The 24,232-nt window shown below is 36.1% G+C and overlaps 2 protein-coding genes across 2 annotated transcripts in view; one reads left to right on the forward strand and one right to left on the reverse strand.

Moving 5' to 3' along the window:
• The window catches only part of ATPsynG (ATP synthase, subunit G), a 32,131-nt gene extending 17,823 nt beyond the window's left edge, over positions 1-14,308 (reverse strand). Inside the window, exon 1 of the mRNA XM_081758734.1 lies at positions 14,177-14,308. Within this exon, the coding sequence (XP_081614860.1) occupies positions 14,177-14,216 (40 nt within the window). The 5' untranslated portion in view covers positions 14,217-14,308. The remainder of the gene's footprint in view (positions 1-14,176) is intronic.
• A 5,215-nt stretch (positions 14,309-19,523) lies between these two features.
• frtz (WD repeat-containing and planar cell polarity effector protein fritz) overlaps positions 19,524-24,232 on the forward strand; it is a 56,401-nt gene continuing 51,692 nt past the window's right edge. Inside the window, exons 1-2 of the mRNA XM_081758735.1 lie at positions 19,524-19,679; positions 23,175-23,264. Of these exons, the coding sequence (XP_081614861.1) occupies positions 23,182-23,264 (83 nt within the window). The 5' untranslated portion in view covers positions 19,524-19,679; positions 23,175-23,181. The remainder of the gene's footprint in view (positions 19,680-23,174; positions 23,265-24,232) is intronic.

The raw sequence follows: 24,232 nt of genomic DNA on the forward strand, positions 1-24,232 counted from the left end.
GTCCGGTAGAGGCTGACAAGCATGCGAGAAAGCATGCGAGAATGTCCGGATGAAGGGTGAAACATGCTTGAAAAAAATAATCCACTCTCTCACAAGTAAAATTCACGTTTGGGTGAATCGAGTTGCTGTCCGAGACATATGTGATAGAGTAGTACTAAGTGTGCATAATATGTCGGGGGAGTTTTAGGTGCAACGCTCAAATGGTTTACGAGATATAGCCACTAGAAGGTTACATGAAGGTACATGTTATGGTCTATTTCAGTTCGTGATCTTGTGATCACTAATGATATTCCAGTTGCCAATGTCTTCAATGCGGATCAAAGACGCTTCGAGAAGGAATTCCATTCGTACCGGACGTTCAGGGAGAAAGGATCGGTGAAGATCAGAACAGTGGGATATGTGAGTGCAATATCTCATTTCAACATGATAATGCCGGTTGTGTCCATGGAGGGAGAATATCTGCGTCCCATGTATGTTCTCGTGGTTGAACCAACCGTAGACTCCCTCCTGTAGAGCCAGCCGATCTGGATAATATAAACTTAATCTCATTTGCTGGTAAAACAACGAACATGAACAAGCAGGATCTTAAAACTCTATTCGGACGTCATATGGAAAAGCATTCCAAGTGATAGGAAGAAAGTCTGCCTGTTACTTGATTCATGGTCTACAAACAAAGATGGCAAGGTTCTAGAACACAGGTCTCCCTTTCCATTTAGCTGTAATAAAGACAGAAAACAACGTGCTCTGCGGGACTCTAACCCGCTTTCACTCGCTAACGCTCGCCCGGCAATACTATATGAATTAAATATTAAACTTTGGTACAGAAAGGAACAAACCTAGCTACTAACCTATATGGGAGGGGGTGGGGGAGCCTGTGTTCTAGATCCTTCCCAACAAACAAAGATAACAGTCTTTCGTCACAGTGTGTGTCACATGGTTTTGCACAAATCAAACGGCTGATACCTGGTGGATGTAGTGGGATGATTCAGCTTGTGGACGTTCATTTCTTCGCTCTATACAAAGCCTTTGTTGATTTCATCACTAATACATCAATAACAGGAAGTAAAGTGAATATTTGGCATCGTTCATAACTTAGCAGTTCAGTGCCCCTCGTTTTCGCAACATGATGCAATTCGTTTTCCATAAGGCTGGATACTTGCCTGAAAGTTGGATCCTTTCTTACGAGTACTGCTTGTGAACGACAAATGTTTGAAGTGTGACTTGACTGCGTTTGTCAGGTGTGCTCACTGTGAGCAGAGTATTTGTGCGAGGCATGCACTCTTTTCTGAACTGCATATTGATTGTAGTAATTGTTAACTTTTCTATGTAGTAACAAAACCCGCTAGGATTTGCAAAACAACCAACTTTCTCTTGTGTTTCATCACTTAAATATGCTGGAAACACGAACGCAATCTAGTTTAGAGGAAATAATAGGTATAAGACTTCTCTCTAATGTTTTGGACTATGTATTACGATTATAACATGTACTACCATGAGCAAAATAAATGACGCGTCTCTTTATTTTGAAGTTTTTTGAAAATATCTCCGTTTTCTTTATATGTTCGAAATTTCGGAAGGTTTCCCCAGCAGGACAGGTTAATAACAAACCCGTTTTTAATATTTGTCTTAGATATTAGCTTAAAATAAAGAAATTAGAAGCAAAAAACATTAAATCGACAGAAATATCGAGAATTACCAACTCTGCTAAAGTGGGAAATTTTCAAGAACACGAGGGAATTCTGCATTTCAACACGAAGCAGCGACATCTATGGCATTGAGAGAAATGTGCATTAAATCTACAAACTAAACTTTTAACGAATATTTCTAGTATGTCTTATTATATGCATTATCTGCAAACTCCAAATATATGAATATATGCTAAGTATTAACATAAAGATAGAGCAAATAGTGGAAATTATCTATGGAAAAGGACGAATTGGTAGGACGATCGTAATGAAATATCGTCTTTACCGGAACAGGCTCAGTTCACGTAAAAAAACAAATAGCTCAGTTAGTTAAAGCAACGAGTCTGTATGCTGAAGGTAGCGGGTTCGATCCCGTGGAAGTGCCGTTATCATTTTTATCACTACACTACGGTTATTTTTTTTATTTTTTTATTTGGGAAAGAATCAAATTGTAACATATGTGTAAAACTCATGACGATACCAAAAAAGAAAAAATGCTGTTGTCGCACTTGCATTAGCGTCCCTAATTTTGTTTGCAAACAGTTTCGTAATTATTTCCCCTGTGCTCACTGCTCACCATATGCTCGCTGGCGCATAACGTATGTTTCCCAGTAAATGTTAATTCTAATTTGGAGAATTTTATAAAGTTTCACAATATTTCTCACTAGATAGTCTTCTATCTACGTGTTTGGATATTTTGATAACAGATTTCCCTATTAAATGTTTAATTTTCCCTAGATGTTTAATTACGGAAAAGTTTTACAATGTATTTGTATTGAATTGAAATTGTTTTGAATTTACTACATAAGGTAAGTAGACCGAAGGAGGAGAACTCAAGTAATTGATATTCTACGTAAAAGCAACCTATTGTAGAATGATGATGCTTCTTACCTTCAGCACATAATCTTTACGTTAGAGTCAGACAGAGAAAAATCCTGGTTTTTCCTCCTCTATGTCCACCCATCTTAAACCTCTACATATCATTGTTCGTCTCACAAAATTTCGGTGCTCCAAAAACATTCAAATAATAATAATAATAATAATAATCCTGAATATGCCATCCTTACATAATGTAGGATATCTTAGTTTCCTAGTTTAAATCTTAAATATCTTAGTTTAAAATGCTTTCTTTAGTACTTATTTGAGCAACCATGTAGGAGGGGGTACGACTTTTTATTTTGCCCCTCTCATTTCAGTAGCCTTCCAACAGAAAGTAATTTTTGATAAGCAGGACAGACAAAATGAATAAGAAATATATTTACAGCATCCTCTCCCCTTTCATGATTGGAATATCACGTAATATTTTTTATTCTACGAAAGATGGCCCTGTGCGGTTAGGGGTAGGTAACTAAAAAAATCCTAATATATAGCGCCCCTTGATTGTAATATTACCGCTTCTTTATTTGTACGAGGGAGCCCCTACACAATCAAGGATGACAAAAAGAATAGGAAGAGTGTCTATTGATTCCAGTGGTGGATCCAGCACGAACTCCTGGGGGAGGGGAGGGGAAGTGAAACATTCTTTTGATGATGTGAAGCTGTCACAAATTACCAGTTAACTAAACTAAACAATAGTGGGGGGAACTGGAACCCAGTCAGTTTAAATTGATGTAAAAGTTTAATTTTTAGATTCATATGCTTTGTTTTGGTTTCAAATGAGAATTTCAGTCCAAGTGGTCAATGATCAAATCTCGTGGGGCTCTTCAGTGTAGGCTAATACGGCCCCCTTATGAGAAAAGGCAAAATTATTAACATGTTTATAACTTTCGAATTTTTCGTCTATTTTAAAGAAATATTTTGCTTCGTATTAAAGTGTTGGTTCCAAATGACAAACTCAGTCCGAGTGGACAATGATCAAATCTCCGGGGGGGTCTTCAGTATAGGGGGCTACGGCTCCCTTATGGAAAAAGGCAAAAGTATGAAAATGCTTATAACTTCCGAATTTTCCGTCTATTTTAAAGAAATTATTGGCTTCATATTAAAGTCTTTGCTTCAAATGACAATTTCAGTCCGTGTGGACAATGATCAAATCTCGGAGGGCTCTTCGGTGTAGGGGTTTCGGCTTCTTTATGGGACAAGATTCACGTAGTTGATATTGCAAAATTGTTTTGTATATATAAGTGGAAACTTGCACCATTTGGTTAATTTTACCTCTTATGTTTTGCAGATTCATATTCCAAGCAATAGTTACTTCGCAGAGCTAAAAGAAGGCACTTACTAGTTTCATTAAAATGAAATGTCTTTTATGAGAGGAGCAGACGAACGAACAGGCACCCAAACGTTGGTTGAGTCGTACGGTTGAAACTCGTTAAGCTCGCTTCAATTATTATTATTATTATTATTATTATTAATAATAATAATAATAATAATAATAATAATAATAATAATAATAAAGCATTGCAGGGACCTTTGGTTCAGGGGGTCCGTGGCTCGATTCCACTTCGTGCCAAGTGAAATTTGAGGGGGACAAATACCGTGTGCATGGGTATGTGTTTTCTTGAGATTTTCCATTTTCCTCCCACTTTCTTCATTTCACCATTTCATTCATCATCATTCTCCCTTAGCGTAGGTGCATAATCGTCCAACGTTAAACTAGATATTGCAATTTCAATAATAATAATAATAAAAATTAATTCAACTGAAAGGACTGTAATTTATGTGGACAGCAATTATCATAAATATGCAACCATTATAAAAACAATGCTTTGAGTAGAAAGATAATCCTTCCCAAGTGTTAACGAATGCGCACGAGATAAGACATGTCTCGAGAAAGGGACAAGACGCGCTTTGTGACATCCAAGATAATACGAGGCAAATGTTTTGGACACGAGATAGCTTGTAAAATGTCTCGTCTTGTCTGGAATGTCTCGAAAACAAAAGTCTAAGTTTTAAAATTATTTTTCAAGATCTATTCTCTCAGAAGTAGTTCTCTGCCTTAAAATTAATAACGACATTTGTGATTTAAAAAAAGATAAACAATGCCTAAAGTTAATAGTTAACTTTTCGAAAAGAAGCTTCATTAAGGGTGAACCTGAAAGATGTCCACAAACTTTGGGAGGTGATTCGTGACATCAAAAGGAGACAAATGGTCCTCTTGCAGTTTTCGAATTCAGCTTCGCTGTCGAGATACAGGGTTGCCAACTGGTCGTGTTTGAGAAACTCACTGAGAATAAATTCAAGTCCAAGAATAAACTACTACTCATATATTTTTCAGGTCAATTGACTTATACCATGTTGTAAGGTCAAATATTTATTTATGAAGTGTGTACAAAATTCGCCAGGGTCTTTTCTGAGAAAATCGTCGAGAAAAAGTCACCTCCAAGAATAAACTACCCCTCGTAAATTTTTCTAAGAGAAATATCTGATACTGCAATATAGGGTTGTTAATTAAATATTGATTAATGAAAAATAAACAAAATTGTTAAAACCATTTTTGAGAAAATAGCGTTTTTCGATTTTCGGCTGTTTGTAAACCACACTTATTTTAGGTGGTAGGAAAAAATGGAAAAGCTCCTGTAAGAATACTAAGTAAACCCTAAGTTTAAAATTTGGTGTAGATAAGTTGAACGGTATGGCCTCTAGGCGAGTGCATATAAAAGTGTGCCGAACGGACGGACCGGAAGGACGGGTGTCGAAAAGTCACATTTTCGGTATGTAGACGCCATGAAACATGTAAATCCGTTGAAATCTGAATTTGATATTATTTTCACAATCACTATATTTTCTTCTCTCTTTTGTCGCTCGAAAAAGAAAAGCCTGAGTTTACCACAAAAAGCTAGGGAGTTTCTCAAAAAATATTCAATTACAGGGCCACAGCACTAAACTTTTTCAATTCAATTTCTTAACTGTGTTAGGCCGCAGTTGTTACTGAAGTGTGTATTTGGATAATACGAATAAAATTATCGTATTATTCAAATACATCGAATGTCAGATTATCGAATAAAAAACTTCGATTGAAGAAAATCCATACTACAAAACTAACTCACACTTTGAGCACATTTTCATTAGACATATAATAGACCAATTAATGCAATCATTGTTTATGAAATATGAAAAAAATCAAATGAGTCACTTTGGGAAAGTCGTTCAAAAAGAACACGTCAGGAGTAACCTACCTCTTGTGAATTGTTTCGAACAATGAGTTGAGATATACTTTTGGTTATTAATGAAATATTTATCTGCGAAATTTGAACAAAACCGCCTGTCGTTCGAGAAAATTGTCGGGGAAAAAACCTTGACCCCAAAAATAAACTATCCGTTGTAATTGTTTTTCATAGAAATGACTTATACTAAAATATAGGGTTATTAATGAAATACTTATTTACGAATTATCAATAAAATTGTCCGAGTAATTTTTGAGAAAATCGTGAGGGAAAAATAACTCCCCGAATAAACTATCTCTTGAGGATTCTTTCAGGGTAAGCGAGTTATTCCATATTACTAGGTTTTTAATGAAATATTTATTTCTGAGTACGAACAAAATTGCTTGACTCATTTTTGAGAAAACCGTGGAGGAAAAACACCCCCAAGAGTAAACTACCCCTCGCATATTTTTTCAGGACAAACGAGTTTTGCCATATTGTTCGGTTATTAACGAAATATTTATTTTTGAAATATGAATAAACTCTTTTGAGTCGTTTTTGAGAAAATCGCCCAGACAACACTCCACCAAGAATAAACCACCCCTCGCATTTTTTTTTTTAGGACAAACGAGTTATGCCATATTGATAAGTAATTAATGAAATCTTTATTTATGAAATATGAACGAAAACATTTGAGTCCATTTTGAGAAAATCACTGAGAAAAAACTCACCCCCTTAGTATAAACTACCCCTTGTAGATTTTTCTCAGATAAATGCCTTATACCACAAAATAGGGTTGCTAATTAAATATTGATTTATAAAAAAAGAAAGAAAACAAGATCGTTACAGCCAGTTATGAGAAAATATCTTTTTTTTTATTTTCATCGTACAGGAAACTACCCTTGTTTTGGGAGTAGGAGGGAAATAAAAAAAAAACTATAGGAAATACTATGAAAATCTTAAACTAAAATTTGGTGCAGATAAGTTGAACATACCGTAAATTTTTCAACTAATTTACGGTATGTTCAAGTATGGCTTCTAGGCGAGTGCACAGAAAAGTGTAGCGAACGGACGGACGAACTGATGGACATGTATCGAAAAATAACTTTTTCGGTGTTAGGGGCTATAATACGTGTAAATTCGTTGAAATCTCAAATTTGATTTTTTTTTTTTTCGAACACCATACTTTCTTCTCTCATTTGTCACTTCAAAGTAAAAGGAACTCAGAACTACAGATAAAAGACACCTACTTTTACACATAGACATTTATTGATTTAAAACTGTTTTAGTTTGTGTCATTTCACTTCCAATTGAAAGGTTTTACAATGATTAACGGCATACCAATGACGAGACGGAAGTTTTCAGGAAGTAAATGCATTCAGAAGTCTAGACTGCATTACAGCCTGTTTTTATTTCTGCAATTGTTAACAGCTGTAATTTCGTCCAAACGCTACATGAAATAATTTTTGGTTGACGTCATTGTATTACTATTTTAGTATTGTTCTCTTCAGACTTGGTTGAAGTTTTGTCTTAACGGTTATACATTTTTTCTTTCTTATTTCATCGTTACACATAAGAACAAAATGTTATGGTGAGTGGATAGATTCGAACCTACGAACATTGAGTTTATATTCTTCCAACACTTTACCAATGGACCAAGCTTTGTCTTCACGTTAACGCCCGGTTACAGGGTTTACTACGATTTAAATAAAATGGCTGGCTGTTAGAATTCCCTGCTCACATATTTCGATAAATAATTTTCATTGCTTCGTAGATACGTAGAGCAATGTTTAGATACACATTTTAGGAGAGTGAATTTTGGTGTATATAATAATTTCATGCCAGGTAAAAGCTAGATAAGTTTTCATAAAATGTTTCATATGTAGTTCTCAATAATAAGCTTGCTGTTCGGAGTGAAGTTCCAAGGTTCAGCATTGCCTAGCAGTTTTTGCTATTAATATCCCTTCTAACAATATTGGCAGTGGACAAAAGTTAGCCCGTGTTGAAGCTTTTTGCTCCTAATTTAGTTATTTTACTTATTTAAGGAATATATTGAAAATTGTCAGCAGGCAGGTATGCAGTAATTTATTTCGGGAGAAGTCCAACTTCAATATTAGGATAAATTATAATAAAATTTAAAAGATAATCCTTAAATTTAGGCTAAATTTACAGAGAAGTTGGGATTTCAGAGGGGAGTCCGGACCACCTGGACCCACCCCTAAATGCGTCCTTGTTTGTCAGTAACGTTTCCTCATTTTGAAACCCTCAAAAGCTTCGAATATATAAAGGAAAACGAGTTATTTTCGATAAAATATCACTTCAGAAGACGCGACAGTTTTATTGCACATGGTGGTATCCCAAGTTCACAAGGGCAAGAATTCATTAATTTTGATTCTCTGTCATTGTGCTCTATCGAAAGGTTAGGTTTGTAACATATTACTCCTACGAACAAGCATGACTGGCAGATAGGAATACTGAACACAACTCCAGAGAAATGCATGCTGAACTTACGTTTATAGCTACGCTTTGGTGATTTGCCCTCAAGGTCAATCGAGTGGTAATTCAGTTCCGTCCCTGTTCTTAAGCCATGTTCGTATTACTTCGAACAGTTTTGATAATGAAAAGCATGCCTCTTAATATAACAGACTTCTTTCGCGTAAGAAATCCAAACTCAGTTGGTCAGAGCAACTAGTCTGTAAGAATTAGGTTGTTAGTTAGGAGCCCAGTACGAGTAAGGGTTTTTATTACTATTGTTTTTATCTTTTTTATGTGAGGAAAAATCAAATTGTGACATCGCGATATCAAATGTATTTGATCAGGTAGCTTTGTCTTAGCTAAACTTTAAACATCAGTAACCGTCGAAATTATTTCACCAACTGATCACTTACTGAACATTTCAAACACGTCAAACCAGTGGCATAACATGAAGGTTAACCTCTCCTCCGCAGTCCTTAGTTATGCGTCCGTACTTTCAAGGGCGGACTAAGGGCCGGGCGACTGCCCGGGGCGCCAGAGAAAGAGGGGCACCAAAAGGCCGCAAAAAGTAAATTTTATAATGTGCTTTCTACTGACGTTTTTGGTTTATATTCTTGTAAAGTAGTGGCAATTATATGATCTCTTTCCATTTCACTATGGAAGAAGAGAGTTTCATAGTACTAAGGGGGCTGTATCGAAAAATTGAGAGATGGCATGTAGAATAAAGAGTGCCGGGAATTAAGTATTGTTTGTTTGTTTGCTTGAGTTTAGCGTTCCACGGTTATGCCTTAATGGGCAAGGGAGATGTGGATACTAATTATAGTGGAATCCGAACCACTTTTATCGTTCAACAGTAATCCACCGGGAATTGGACCCGGTACCACAGAAGGCAGGCGTGCTAGCCACTAGACCAGGGGGGGGGGGTGGAGTTGGTATTGTTTATAGCGGGCCATATTATTTGTGAACTTTTCCTAGGTAATGGATTTCTTTTTGAAAATGGGTTTAAAACAAGGGCGTCATTTAGGGAGGGCAGGGAGGGGCATTTGCCCCCCGTGAGTTTGAGATGTATATAGATTTTATCATTAGAATAGTAGTAAATCAGTGAAAAACGCGAAATTTTACTTATATCAAGAGGTCTTCCCCCCCCAAAGCAAAATCTGAAATGACGCTCCTGGTTTAAACTATTAAAAACACTATGATAAAATGTAAAATATAGGCTACTACTAGGGGAAGGGCGCCAAAAAGTCACTTTGCCCGTGTGAAAATTTGGCCTGCTCCGCCCCTGCGTACTTTCTGTATATTTTTTGGCCTTGCAGCTTGTGCGGTCCCCACGCCACATTGTTGCGGGGGCGCTATTTACGCCTACCCTTCGAACGTAATTCAATAACTGTTTAAGAAATTCTACCATCAGCGTGAAAACGGGAATATATTTTTCTAATAGTCCCATAGAACTTTCACTCAGAATGCCAGATGCAATTTTTCAGAGTGGGCTCTGGCTAAGTAGAAGGAAGATCTGTTTCCTAAGTAAGTTCCTTTCAGAAAGTTTGCTATTTCTTTAACAGTGATGTAAATAAATATACTTATCGTTATTAGCTCGACACCAAACCATCCTGGACAAATCCCTCTAGAACAATGATCGGCAAAAGTTATTCTGCATAATTTTATAAGCGACTCAAGGGTGAAACACTTGTTAACGAAAGCAATGTTGTGTATATACTGCCTTGTTTCTGACAAAATATAAAGTCTTTTGTAATCTTTAGACACTTTTCCTATTCTTTTTGTCACCCTTGGTTGTGTAAGGAAGCCTCGAACAAATAAAGAAGAGGTAATATTACAGATAAGGGGCGCTATAAATATATTAGGTATTTCTTTTGTTACCTAACCATAACGGCCTAGGGTCGTCTTTAGTAGAATAAAAAATGCTACGTGATATTACATTCACGAAGGAGGAAAGGATGCTCTAAATATATTTCTTATTCATTTTGTCTGCCCTGCTTCTCAGAAATTATATACCTTCTGTTGGAGGGTGCTGAAAAGAGAGGAGGGGAAATAAAACGTCGTGCCCCCTCATACATTTTAAATTTTGTGACGTGGTTGCTCAAATTATTACTAAAGAAAGCACTTTAAACTAAGATGTGTAAAGTTACAACATTATGTAAGGGTGGCATATTCATTAATAATAATAATAATAATAATAATAATAAAAAATATGAATGTCTTTGGAGAGCCGAAATTATGTGAGACGAACAATGATATGTAGAAGTTTAAGATGGGTGGTCATAGAGGAGGAAAAACCAGGATTTTTCTCTCTCTGACTCTCTAACGTTAAGATTATGTGCTGAAGGTAAGAAGCATCATCATTCTACAATAGGTTGCTTTTACGTAGAATATCTATTACTTGAGCTCCCCTCCTTCGGGCAACTTTGCTTATGTAGTAAATTCAAAACAATTTCAATTTAAGACAAATATTTATAGAGAAAATTAAACATTTAATAGGGAAATCTGTTATCAAAATATCCAAACACGTAGATAGAAGACTATGTAGTGAGAAACATTGTGAAACTATAAAATTCTCCAAATTAGAATTAACATTTACTGGAAAACATTCGTTATGCATCAGTGAGCACAGGGGAAATAATTACGAATCTGTTTGCAAACAAAAATTAGAGACACTAATGCAAATGCGACGATATTTTCTTTTTCTTTTTTTGGTATCGTCATGAGTTTTACACATACGTTACAATTTGATTCTTTCCCAAATAAAAAATAAATAAAATAACCTTAGTGATAAAAATGACAACAGTACTTCCACGGGATTCGAACCCTCTACCTTCGGTATACAAACTCGTTGCTTTACCTAACTGAGCTATTTGCTCTCTTACGTAAGCTGAACCTGTTCTACAGTAAAGACGATTTTTCATTACGATTGGGCTAACAATTCGTCTTTTCCATAGGTAATTTCCACTATTTGCACTATCTATACGTTAATACTTAGCATAGATTCATATATTTGGAGTTCGCTGATAATGCATATAATAAGACATACTAGAAATATTTCGTTAAAATTTTCGTTTGTAGATCTAATCCACGCTTCTCTCAATGACATAGATGTCGCTGCTTCGTGTTGAAATGCAGAATTCCCTCGCGTTCTTGAAAATTTCCCACTTTAGCAGAGTTGGTAATTCTCGAGATTTCTGTCGATTTAATGTTTTTTGCTTCTAATTTCTTTATTTTAAGCTAATATCTAACACAAATATTAAAAACGGGTTTGTTATTAACCTGTCCTGCTGGGGAAACCTTCCGAAATTTCGAACATATAAAGAAAACGGAGATATTTTCAAAAAACTTCAAAATAAAGAGACGCGTCATTTAATTTGCTCATGGTAGTACCTCCATGTGACGTTCTAGTCGGTGTGTCTCCTACACCCTTTGAGGTTTACAGCTAAAACTTCCCTAACATATTGAGCATACTTAGTACTACTCTATCACATATGTCTCGGGCAGCAACTTGATTCACCCTCCAAACGTGACGTTTACTTGTCAGTTCTACCCTTTCCGCGACAGTCCGCCACATGGTGTGTGTGAGGAACAGGAGTTGTTACATTTTATGGAGATGCATGGATTATTGAAATAGAGCAGAAAGTGTGGTAAATGTAGGAAAACATCGAAAATAAAGAAATAGAGGAACAGATACATATTCAAATGTGAACACTGCATTAGTAATGTAAAAAATAAAATAAATGAATAAATAAATAAAAAAGCACATAAAGGTTATGTATCCGAGTACTTATTCAAGTCCTCTACCACAAACAAGTCAGTTACTGAAGCAATGTCCTGAAGGCAATGTCCGGTTTCTACAAACCGTAAAGGTATGTAATCGCAGAGAATGTGTTAAGAAAGGAAAGGGCTGATATTTGGTATCTCCCCCAATCTTGCACATGTAAGATTTACAGTGTGTTCCTTTACAAAATATAGCTGAGCTAGGGACAGCCAGCGAAGGGAGTTAGAAGCCCCCAGGGACTTTGTACTTCTAGCTTTATCACGATTTAGACAAAAACAAGGTACTCGGTTCTGGAACCATGAAACGAGTTGGGGGAGATACTAAATGCCATCCAAGGAAAGTAACTGTTTAGTAATGGGGACCAAAATTGGCAAAAAACAGGATGATTTACAAAAGAAGTGAATTGACACTGGTGTTCAAGTACTCACACAAACCGAAATGGTAAGTGGAGGTGATTTATGTAAGAAAGTGAACTGTTCGTAACGAAGACGGAAAACAACGTGCCCTGCAGGGCTCTATCCCGCCTCCACTCGCTAACGCTGCCGCGGCAATTTGAATTAAATGTTGGTAATATAATTTAACGTATGTAACCACAAAACGACTGAATCGGAATAAAATATAGCAGAAAAGTAGGTGAAAAAGTGGTTCCACATAGATAAATAACTGAAAGAAATTAACGTATTGCAGTGATTTTAACAAAATCTTGCTTATGCGCAAATCCACCATCTTTGACGCGCCCACTCCTGTCCTGACTCTTTAGCTACCGGTAGAATTTGTGATTTTCAGTGGCCATCTACCACAGGTTGTTTTTGTGGTGTATTCCTGGGCTTGTGTATAGACTGCTCCCCCCAAATCTTTGTCACCGGAACTGGAAGAGTCACTACTACTACTACTACTACAACCGGTACTACTTCTTATATCGAGAACAGAACCCAACCAACCCCTGCGGGGCTTCTAACTCGTTCCTACTACTACTGCTACTAGTACTACTACTACTATTGCTACTAACTACCACTACTGCTACTACTACTACTATTGCTACTAACTAGCACTACTGTTACTACTACTACTACTACTAGTAGTACCGCTACTACTACTACTTATACTAAAACTTCATTACAAGATTTACATCTTAAATCGTTATATGCGATTCCGATTCATTATAAACTAATATGAATCGTTAGAATCACTATGATTCGTTAAAAATCACTGGGGAGAGCGGGCTATACTCAATCCTATTCCTGTAAGCGTATTTGCCGCAAAACGGTGAAGTTCTACCGAAAATGTGCACCAAGGAATTCTTGGGAAACACTTTCGATAATAGTATACATGAGAACCCTCTGATCTGCGTTCCTTCTGTGTTCTATTACCACTTCTACATGAAATACCATAAATTTTCTACGTAGTGCAATAGTAAGAAGTATTCATTTGCACAAGACATGCGATATGCGTTAAATTCCTCCCCCCCCCCCACACACACACATAGTCATAGATAAAGTACAAGGGCACTACACATACAGATATAAAGTACAGGTACGTTCTTTATTTTCGTATCAGTCGATAAGTAAATAAAAGTCGCTTTACCTCCTTTGTAAGTTCGTACATACTCAATGAATAATCCCTAAAAGTATGAGCGTCCTGCTCCTTCGGGAACTGATGCAGCTTCATGTATACTATGAATTTCCTAATAAATGGCAAAACTTTAAGTTCTTAAGCCTGAAAATACTGGACATACTCTGCTGTAAAAAGGCCACCACCTAGCACATGCTAGTGTTTTCGACGCTAGAGCTTGCATAACGTATGTCCGTACCAGTACTTACACACGTAACAGTTAAGCCCTACCAAGGTGATTCTGCACCCAGGAATACACTTCCTATAAGAGACAATTTATGAAGTGCTAAGAGTCGGTTTTCGGTTGATAGTAGTGCGTTAATAATGACCTCAAGTATGTTCGCACAGATCTTTCCTTATTATTTAGTTTTATTTATATGTAATTTTCAAGCCACAATTATTCATTTCTGTCCGCTGCGGATATAACAAAAATAGTTTAAAATATAAAATCTCACCATTAAGATCATCTTAAAATACATTTCAATCTTCCCACAACATTCTAGAATCTTACATCATTGAATAATAAAAACAATTAAATATACCTTGTGTATAATTTGGAATTTTTGCTGCGAGCTTCGACATTTTATCGCTCCCTACTTAGCCTTCTTTTCAGCGGAGAGAGCAGTGATGCCAATTCCTTCAGAGCCGTTTTCCCTTCACAAGCTTCATAATTTCCCTTTCCCGGAAAAAATTTCCCTTCATCCAATCGTTCAAGTACTGTATTTAGTAAACGTGTTTTTAATCGTTTTCGCTTCCATCCTCTCACCCCAATCTTATAACCACATGCAAGCAGATACCTGACAGCCTTCCTTTGAGCTTACGCAGAATTTGAACTTGATTTGTTGTTTAGGTATCTAAGGCGTCGCGATAGAGGAAGGGAAAGGATATGGAAAGGTGTAGGCCAGGACCTATGTTAAAAGTGCAATCTCTGCATTTGCCTGGTGTGACTGAGGAAAAACCCTATAAATACCTCGGTCAGGACGGACAACCTAAATAAATCATAAAAAATATAAAATAAATATTATGTAAATTTAATTTTTATCCTAGATATCATGATAGATTTTAATATTAATGTAACCTAAGGTACAAAGAAAATATTAAGTATATATTTGGTATGTACTTACTTAAGAACAGAACTCCCATATTCACTGAAACGAATACGAACAGTTACAAAGAAAATTCTAGCTGCTACTGTCTTTGGCAGTACACGAGGAATGTTCGTAAGTACAATACAAAGTTTAGAGATGCGGAATTCTTAAGAATTTATAATTCTGTACGCGCAGTCACCAGAAAATTGATAAACTTACACAAACTCACATACACTAATGACCCAGTATTCGCCCATATATACATATTCACATTCACGACACGCGGATTTTCTTCTCTTACATCGATTAATCCTCTTCACAATCAATTTTTTGGTTGGGAAAAATATCTTCTGATTGGGAAAAACCAAACTGTTAGAATAGTTGGAGTGATAATTTAATTGAAAAATATTTCATCTTATTGCATTGCATTTAATTCAACAATGGGAAGATTAATTTTGATAAAAGATTTTAAATAAGCATTGTTGTAATGTTTCGAATTTAACTGAATATGTTGATCGATGTGTAATGTTGATAAATATTAACGAATGCAAACCAAGATAACTTGTGAGAATTTATGTGAAATATGTGCAACGGATTATGTTTGGAACAAATAGGATGTTGAATTTATACTGAGTTTTAATGAGATTAATCAGATACATAAATGCATTCAATCTATAAATGATTGAAGAGAGGTTCAAATTTCCCTGCAATATTGAGAGATTACAAGCAATTTCCCTTTTTTCCTTTTCTCCAAAATCTTCTCAAAATTTCCCTGCGCCAAGGGAAATTTCCCTTCATTTGGCATCACTGGGAGAGAGTCTAATACTAATAAAAGTATGAGATGTAATGCAAGCGATAGTAAGCAAGCATTCGGCACCTTTCTTTCTTTCAGTTCTTTCAGTTACCTCCCTTACGGGAGATTTATAAAGGAAGTCCCAGCCTTAGGGCCTTGTGGACTACGTCACTATATTTGTTTTAATTATTAATTGTTTGAAATAAGTAAATGTACTAAAATGGCACGAGCCAAGATGGCCGAATTTGCCTGTTTTAAATAAAATTGTTTATCACACTATTAATGTAATAATACTGAAGGATAAGCGGCGCATGGACATATTGAAAATGAAATATAGTATATGAAAATTGTAACAAATAATAAAATTGTCCAAAGTAATGCATTGTAAATAGTAAAAATTGAATAAAAAATGGGAGCAAGGCTCCCCAATACTTAGTGTTTACAGCGCCATCTCTTATCCCCTCGGCACCTTTGAACAAGGATAAAAAATCGTGCCAATTTAACAAAAAGTTTCCAAACCAGTGACATGGTAGATGACTGTTCTTTAGATGTCAGAAAATATCAAATATTAATTTGTTAATATTTATTCATTCAATTACTTATTCATTTCAGTATATGGACTATGCTCATGGTTGTGCCGAGGATTTTTTAAGGGTCGGGAGGGCAGTGTCGGATCCAGGGGGTAATCGGGACGATCGCCCCCCCAGAAGCGGAAACTTTTCTTAATTTTATATATAAATAAAACCCACCCCAGATTTTGGAGATCTTAAAAGTAGCTCTAAGTATAAGTATCACAATCCCCTCCCCAGAAGTCCGTCCTTGATCCGCCCCTGAGGGAGGGAGATCCAAATACTTCTTTAGGGGGAGCGATCATTTACATACTAAAAGCCTATAAACAATTGAGCAATGATATTCACCTTTATATTTGATCGTTTATAATGGGTGCAAAAGTTTTAGCCAACTTATTAGACCAAATTAACGTCAAAGAAATGTTTGATACAATATTTGATGGAAAAGTATGACGATGTATAATAGGCTATAGAGATAACCAAGCACCAAGTAACGATTAAATATTGGACTAGAGCAAAAACGATATTATATAATAAAATCTTATTCGTATGGCCTTAACTCCTACAAAACTCTATCAGATCGGAAGAAAAAAACACATATCACTTCTGGTTGGACAAAAGGACAGGAACTCCAGAACATATTCTAATATTCTTGTGTAATGTATTTTTTATAAATGACGACAAGAAGTATTCATATTATTAAATAGTCGGCTAATGGGGCGTTTACACTTAGTCGATTTGCGTTCGATTCAGTTGAATTGACGTCACTTTCAACTTAATCGACCGTGTAAACGAGACTTCAACTTAATCGCTTGTTGATCGAAGGCGACTAATCGACTGGCAACTGAATTGAAAGACGTTCTATTTTCTGTGGTCGATTCGATCAGATTGCCTAATGTAAAGACCTGATTCCAAAACATTTTCAGGGGAAAGGAAAAGTGTCCGGCATGCGGTTATGCTTATTTTACATTAAATTACTTTTATAATTATATGAGAAAAATGAATGTTTATGGAATACAAAAAATACTTTTTACAGAAATATTGATACTAGAGGGTTCGATCCAGGTACGTCCCACGTGGGGATAAACCATATGTTAGAGTATTGGGTTCGATTATACTCACTCCCTATCGGGGTAAACCCTTTTATTACTGTAAGTAGTTCGTGTCCTACGGTCCCAAGGTGGGCTTATGCATTTACTATGGTCTGGGATTCGATTCTCCACCGTCAGCGTATCTTCTTTAGCATTTACTAGCGGGTTGGATCGACCATCAAAACTGACCATATAGCCACAGGACTACACTACTCCAGAGTTCGGTCAGAACGTCTTGGGGAAACCGGCACAAAAACAGATTCTAATTGTATTTTCAGCACTAATGCAATTTAATAATGTACGAATTATTATGTTGCATAGGTGCTGTTTAATTGTGCTGAAAAGAAAATTGTGTTATATTATTTCTTAAAATTAACAAATTAAAATATGAACCATGATTGATGCTTGAAAGGATACTCTGAATTCCACTATTTGCTTTAATTAACAACACTAAACTTCACGAACATATATTACATTATTTTCAGGCACTTCTATTGGATAACCAATTATTGTAATGATATTTTAATTTAGACCCATTTATAATTATGAACGCGGATGACGCGGACGACCCGAATTTATAGATTATGTTATGTCACATTGTTTTATTTCACAATTCACTATCACTGTTCACTAGGGATAGCACTTGAAGGGAAACTATTTTGGTGATTCCATGGGGGTGTCCTAAAGGTTGCAGGTTGCTCTCCTTTCATCTTCCGGGCGATGTGCAGGTTGGTTTTGCTGCTACTCCATGTCGCTGAGATAACTTTTAGATTAACGTTCCTAGACGAACATTTTAAAATTATTTATAATCTTCATTATTATGGTGTTAATTCAATGTTACGACGTTTAGATTTATGTTATGCACTTGACTGAATAAAACATTATTTCGAATTGCTCGTTCATTCCAGTCGATCGCACCAGTTTCTCGTGGTAACTTCACCGGGTGTATTTGTCAGACTAAAGCACTTTTTCTCTCCGTCTCCTCGCGTTGCTAGGCAACAATCCGCTTTGCTACGCAGTTTGGTGATGTCAGAAGTTAAAAATGACTATGACAACTTATAGGTAGGAATTCTTAGAGACGAAGTTTGTCCATTGTGCTGAATTTTAGCTCCTTATATAGGAAAGCGAGAGGAACTCTACTATCTCCGTCGCAGACGAGACGTACATACATATATGCACATTCGTTCGTTAGCTGAGAGAAAAATTCTTGAGAGTGCTTTTATGCGAGGTTCATTTAAAAAGTTAAAATTTTTCTTCATTAATAATCGATCAACTAGACCGTACAGTTACATTGGCGCTCGACAGGACGATTGTTTTGAGAGAAGCAGGAAAACAAACAGAACCCTGCAGCACTGATCACTTCAGTACCGTCATCAAATTTCATCCACTGGTCTTCAAAGGGTTAACGTCAATCAAGTCTTGTTGTGATGACATGGCGAAAAATTTTTGAAGTCCTTTCGGAAATACGGTAACGAACACGTGGGCCATACAAAACGAATTTCGGATTACGGTTGTGCCATAATTTCAGTAAAGTTTATTAATAACGTGTGAACCATTTCAAATGAATTTTTGAACACATATAGCAGTTGGCCGATATACAATTTTATCATTTCAGCTGGATTGAAATGCACATTCTAAAAGACAAAAGGTTTAAATTTTTCTCAAAGAATAAAGCCATAAATGTACTCTTGCCATGCGAAGTGTGAAAACAACGGCTTAAATATGAAGGCAGAGACCATAGGCCAAGCAAATGTGAGGGTGTGGGGACAAAGTTCCCAGGTTGCCAGTTTATATAAGAAATAACTGGCCGCAAACGACCGTTTTATGTATGAATTCGCAATAGGCAATTTGATTGCAAATACCAATTTGACTACCTGACATCATAGCGCACAATCATGTGATCTGATGAAATGAAATCTTTCAGTTTAACGTTCCATGAGACTATAAGGAAGAAGAATGGTTAAAGGCAAGTGAATGATAATGAAAGAATCGTGGAATAAGAATGTTGGAAGGACTAGAGTATCCCAAGAAAACCCACGAACACAAGGTTGTCCACCACAGACTTACTTGGCAAGAGATCAAACCAGGGACCTCACACACCAGAGATAAGCATTCTACAGTGAGACACCATACTCCCTATGTGATATGATAACGATCATTGCAACTAAAACTGAAATTTTGAGTTGCATTGATGCAAATTGCTTTGTATCGAGGCTCTAATCTTAACTGTGATTTTCCATTGTAATTGTGATCTCTTGCTTATTGAATCATTCAACGGAAAATGAGCTTAATCTAAAAGAAGAGCTGCTCATAGGTTGAAGAGTCTGGAGGAACAGTGAGATTAATGGGAAAGAAGAAGTGATGGTGATGGATGAGGATTAGACGTTTTGCTTAATAGGTTGTATTTAGTCTGTGATAAGGATTTGGTGATAGATTGAGAAGGAATATTTATTTTAAAATCTGTCTATAAATATTTGAAAACAGAACAATATGTGACCAAACGGGTAAGTATGAATTAAGAAGAGAAGACATGCTTTTCTTTTTAATAAAGAATATTATATCCGTTGTTAGTTACACATTAACAACTAAGCTATTCTGACTGGAACATTATTTTTATTGAATTGGTAAAATGTTAATTAAGTTCTTGTTTAATTTTAATTTAATACTCTTGTAAATAATGCTTGAGGGTAGGAATCACTGCATTTACAGTAAAACAATGCGGTGGGGGTAGACGGGTGATGCGAAACTTGCAATAGTTTATCACAGGGTGTAGGATATAATATATATATTGACGCTTATCAGAGGGATTGCACATATTTTAAAAATATGGGTAGCACAATAAAATGATAACGAGGGTTACTTAAAAGAGAGCTTAATGTCCGTTTTTATTATAGAGGTAAAATAAGAGGAGTCCTATGAAAGAGGATCCGAACTACTGCTCGAGCTCGCATCCGAGGCACTTGCCAAGAAGAATCAAATCGAATTGCGCCTAAACAGCCACTCGGCTGTATTGCATTGGTAACCCTCTGTCTATCCTGAGTATACTTGTGTCTTGTTCATTCTAACTTTGATAGGCATTACTCGAGCAGACGGTTTACCAAATTTTCACACGTTTATTGCATTTTAAGGTTTCTTTTTGCGAAACATGCACTAAGTGACGAGTAGTACATAAACCACGTACCAACTTGTGCTAAATGGTCACTAAAAAGCAGGAATTCTATCTAACCGAATTAAGCAGGAGCGCAGCAGAGGGGCCAGAGCGGAACGAGAGGGTGCGTCCGTAGGGAGCAGGCGCGTCAGCGACAGGGGCATACGAATAAATGAGGATAGTGGAAAAATACATAAAATATCCTCAATGATTTTGACCTTCAAAAACATAATCGTACTTAATAATTCTTGGAGTATGTTTAGTACAAGGGGTCCAGAAGCACGTAAAAAACATAAAATTTACAGGAGAAATGAATGATACAAGTACTTAGACGTAACATAACGTAACTAAATCGAACCTAACCTAACATAAACTAACCTAAGCTAACCTGAACTAAATTAATATTAGTAGAAATAAGCGAAATGCTATCATTTTTTGGAAAATTATACAGGATCCCTACACTAATATAACATTTAGCTAGTTCTAACACCATCTGATTCGTTTGGGTTATGAAACAAACCCTTTTATGGTAGTATCAATACTATATTAACACTTATGGCACTATACCCGCACGCCGTACGTTGTTCGTGTTTTGTCCCACAGGACGGGCCTTTAATGTTATGTTATGGCTGTGGAGACGAGGTTTTTTTGGTATTTCAAATCCCATATGTTCTCTTAGTTCTTTCAACCCATGAAAGTAACATTAAACCCCCGTCCTGTGTGCCAAAACACAAACAACGTACGGCATACGGGTATAGTGCCGTAAGTGTTAATATAGTGTTGGTGCTTTCGTTAGTTTGGTTTTATTAATACTGGGTATACTACCATAAGGGGGTGTGTAGTAGTCTTTCAAAGGATGTACTTTTACCTTCTCGAAACTATAAATAGTTTTACAAAAATGTTTATTTATGGTATTTTATTAGCATGATCTTAATAATAATAATAATAATAATAATAATGATGCGAAGAAGGTGGAAATTAACGGCGGTAATGTTTTGTTCGTGTTAGCAGTGGATATAAGGGAAACATAGGATTTTACTATAAAGAATTGTGTGATGAAGAGTGTCATATTATAAAGTTTTCGCAACGTCATGGTATGTTGAAACCTAAAATCAACTGTGCGAAGTGTGGAAAAGAAGTAAAAATTCAAAACAGACGAATTTCTCCTCGCAGCGGGCAATTTGTACCCGGGAAACCAGTTAACCCATTTTGAAGGTACGAATTAGGCCTATGTTTAGCAGAAGGGGTCCAGCTCTTTTCTCTAAAAAATGTTACAAGTTTGGTAATTTATATTCACATTCGGTTAGTTTAGTTTATATAGCAAGCGACGAAAGGAGAATAACGAATGGATAGAGCTGAATGCAAAGGGAGAGGAACACGAACATAGGAAACTCAGTAGTCAAGAAAAACTACAGTAAATGCCAACTCCACCGTATAATTCTTGACGCATGAACCATTTGTTTACTACATTATACGTAAAATATTACTTGGATGATTTTTTAAGAAAGGTGTATTTCGAAGAGTTTCATTATAAAGCACGGTACCGGTATCGAAATCAATGTTTTGTTTTGCAATACGTCAAAACAGATATCCTAATGAATTCATAAAGATATGCACCTTCTGCAATAGGTTTAATGGCATAACTTCTGTTAACCCCTGCCAGCTTACAAAACACGCTAGCGTAAATTCTGTTCGATTTATCATGATAGAAGTAATCGTGATGGATATTAACCCAGATTAATAATTTCGGATTACAAATACATAGTTTTTATGATAATATTTTGTGGGAAATAATAGGAGTAGAGATTAATTAAGTAAGGTGGACTGGTCGGGAGAGCTGTTGGCCAGTGTGAACGATTTATCTTGATACGCCCTTGTAACTTTCAAACTAATGTAAAACACGCTGAAATTTTGTACCATGCAAAAATTTTATACCACTCGGTTAACAGTGTTGCCAACCCAACATTAAGTTGTATTTTTTTTTTTTCAAACGGCTGCGTCAGGTTATTACAAATTTCAAATCTGCATTCAAAATGAAAATTTATAATACTACACTTGTTATGTAGTGTTACAAACTGAGGACGCTACAGTATTACAAACATGGAAAACCAACAAATTTTGGAGGGTTCTACAAGAGTACTTACGTAAGTGACATGGACGGGGTAGCGTACAATAAAAGTATCTTACTAACGAGTACTACGGTCATCATATGACGTATTTCGAACAAGTAGAAACAAAACTACCCAACCGAATCTGATGTAACTCGGCTCTGCTGTGTTAGAAAATCGTGAAAAGTATATATTTTTTGCAGTTAATGTATACACGTCTTTTGTAGCACAATAATAATAATAATAATAATAATTTTTAAAAAAAGCAAAACACAGTCTTATCAGCTGTCAGAGCATCCAGAATGTAGCCCTTCTTGCGTGGATAATCACATTGTCACAGTAAGAGCAGTTATATCTTTTTGTGAAGAAAACTGGTCTATAGGTATCTATCTTCCCGTAGTATTTTGTAACTTCTTTTAATTATTGTGTGTGCTATAAGATATAGGATAAAAATATTTCATATAAGGGTACATCAAAATACAGGTACACGTAAGTCAGTTTCTCATATTTATATATATATGCTTTTCATTCTACATATTTTCAAAAATTTTAGTCTGATCGCTCGATATTTTCAATTAGCCACTAGTTGTGAAACATAAACTGGTTAATAGTTGTTAGTCTTGAGTAAAATGAGCCCAACTTTTACAGTGTTATGGTTTTAATAAAGTTATTTACGTAGAAAATCTGCATGAAGATAATTGAATACAAGTCTTATATTCATTGTGCCTTATTTGTTTTTTCAGGATCAAAATGTTAACGCTACTGAGCGAAGCTCACTTCTTGACGTTGAAAGATGATATAGCAATAAGAGACACAGATTTAGGAGCATTTAGGTAAGTTAAAATTAACAGCTATTTCATTAGATAATTGCTAATAGAAGTTCTAAAGAAATAAGTTAATCAAGCTATGATAGGAGAGGTACATTTTGAAATAGTAATTGTACTTGCTGTTAACACCTTTATATTCATATGTTAAGTAATCAATTATCGCTTACCTGTATACTTTGAATTGTAACTCTCATTAACATATTTATTTAGAGTGGCGCAGTGGTAGAGCGTTCACCTCTGGTGCATGGGGTCGCGGTTTCAAACCCTGCTCCCGCCAGGTGAACTTTGTTGTGGAGAAACACCGTGTGCGTGGGTTTCCTCGGGGTTCTCCCGTTTCCTCCCACTTTCTTTATTCCACCATTTCATTCATTTCTCATAATCACCGTCTCCTTTAGCCTAACCGGCAGAAGCGTGGGACGTAAATCTCAAAAATTTCATTTCATTTTATTTGTTTAGAAAAACGGCATTTGACCTCGATTACGTAAACTATTTTATGTTAATAATAACAATTAAAAATAGGAAAAGGTTTCACTGATGATTCCTCTCGTCAATCCCACAACCGTATATTGACACATTGCGGGGCGCCATCTTTCGGCTGGGTAACCCAGAGTGTTCTACGCGTTCTATTCTGATCTGCTAGACGTCCAGACGTAAACTTTATCGAACCGTGTAGCATATGGGGGGACTGCACTTGATTGCGAGCCGGGCTCAGCAACGACTGTCGTTCAGCCACACTAAGATTTACTGCGAATTTACCTCATTCATCATTTGTACGACAGTCTAGCTGTCAAAATAGCTGTTCGGAATGGTTCACAAGCTTTTAAGGTGAGTAAAGTATTTTTTAACACCGTGTTTAGCTTGTACGTCTTATGAACACCATTTTAGAAACACTACCACTTACTTTCACCTTCATATATATCAACATTGCACTAGATATGAAAGCTGTTATAACCCATCTGACAAGTAAATGCGTT

The sequence above is a fragment of the Thermobia domestica genome, chromosome 5, assembly GCF_964235325.1.
Source record: "Thermobia domestica chromosome 5, izTheDome1.hap1.1, whole genome shotgun sequence".
Taxonomy (NCBI): domain Eukaryota; kingdom Metazoa; phylum Arthropoda; class Insecta; order Zygentoma; family Lepismatidae; genus Thermobia; species Thermobia domestica.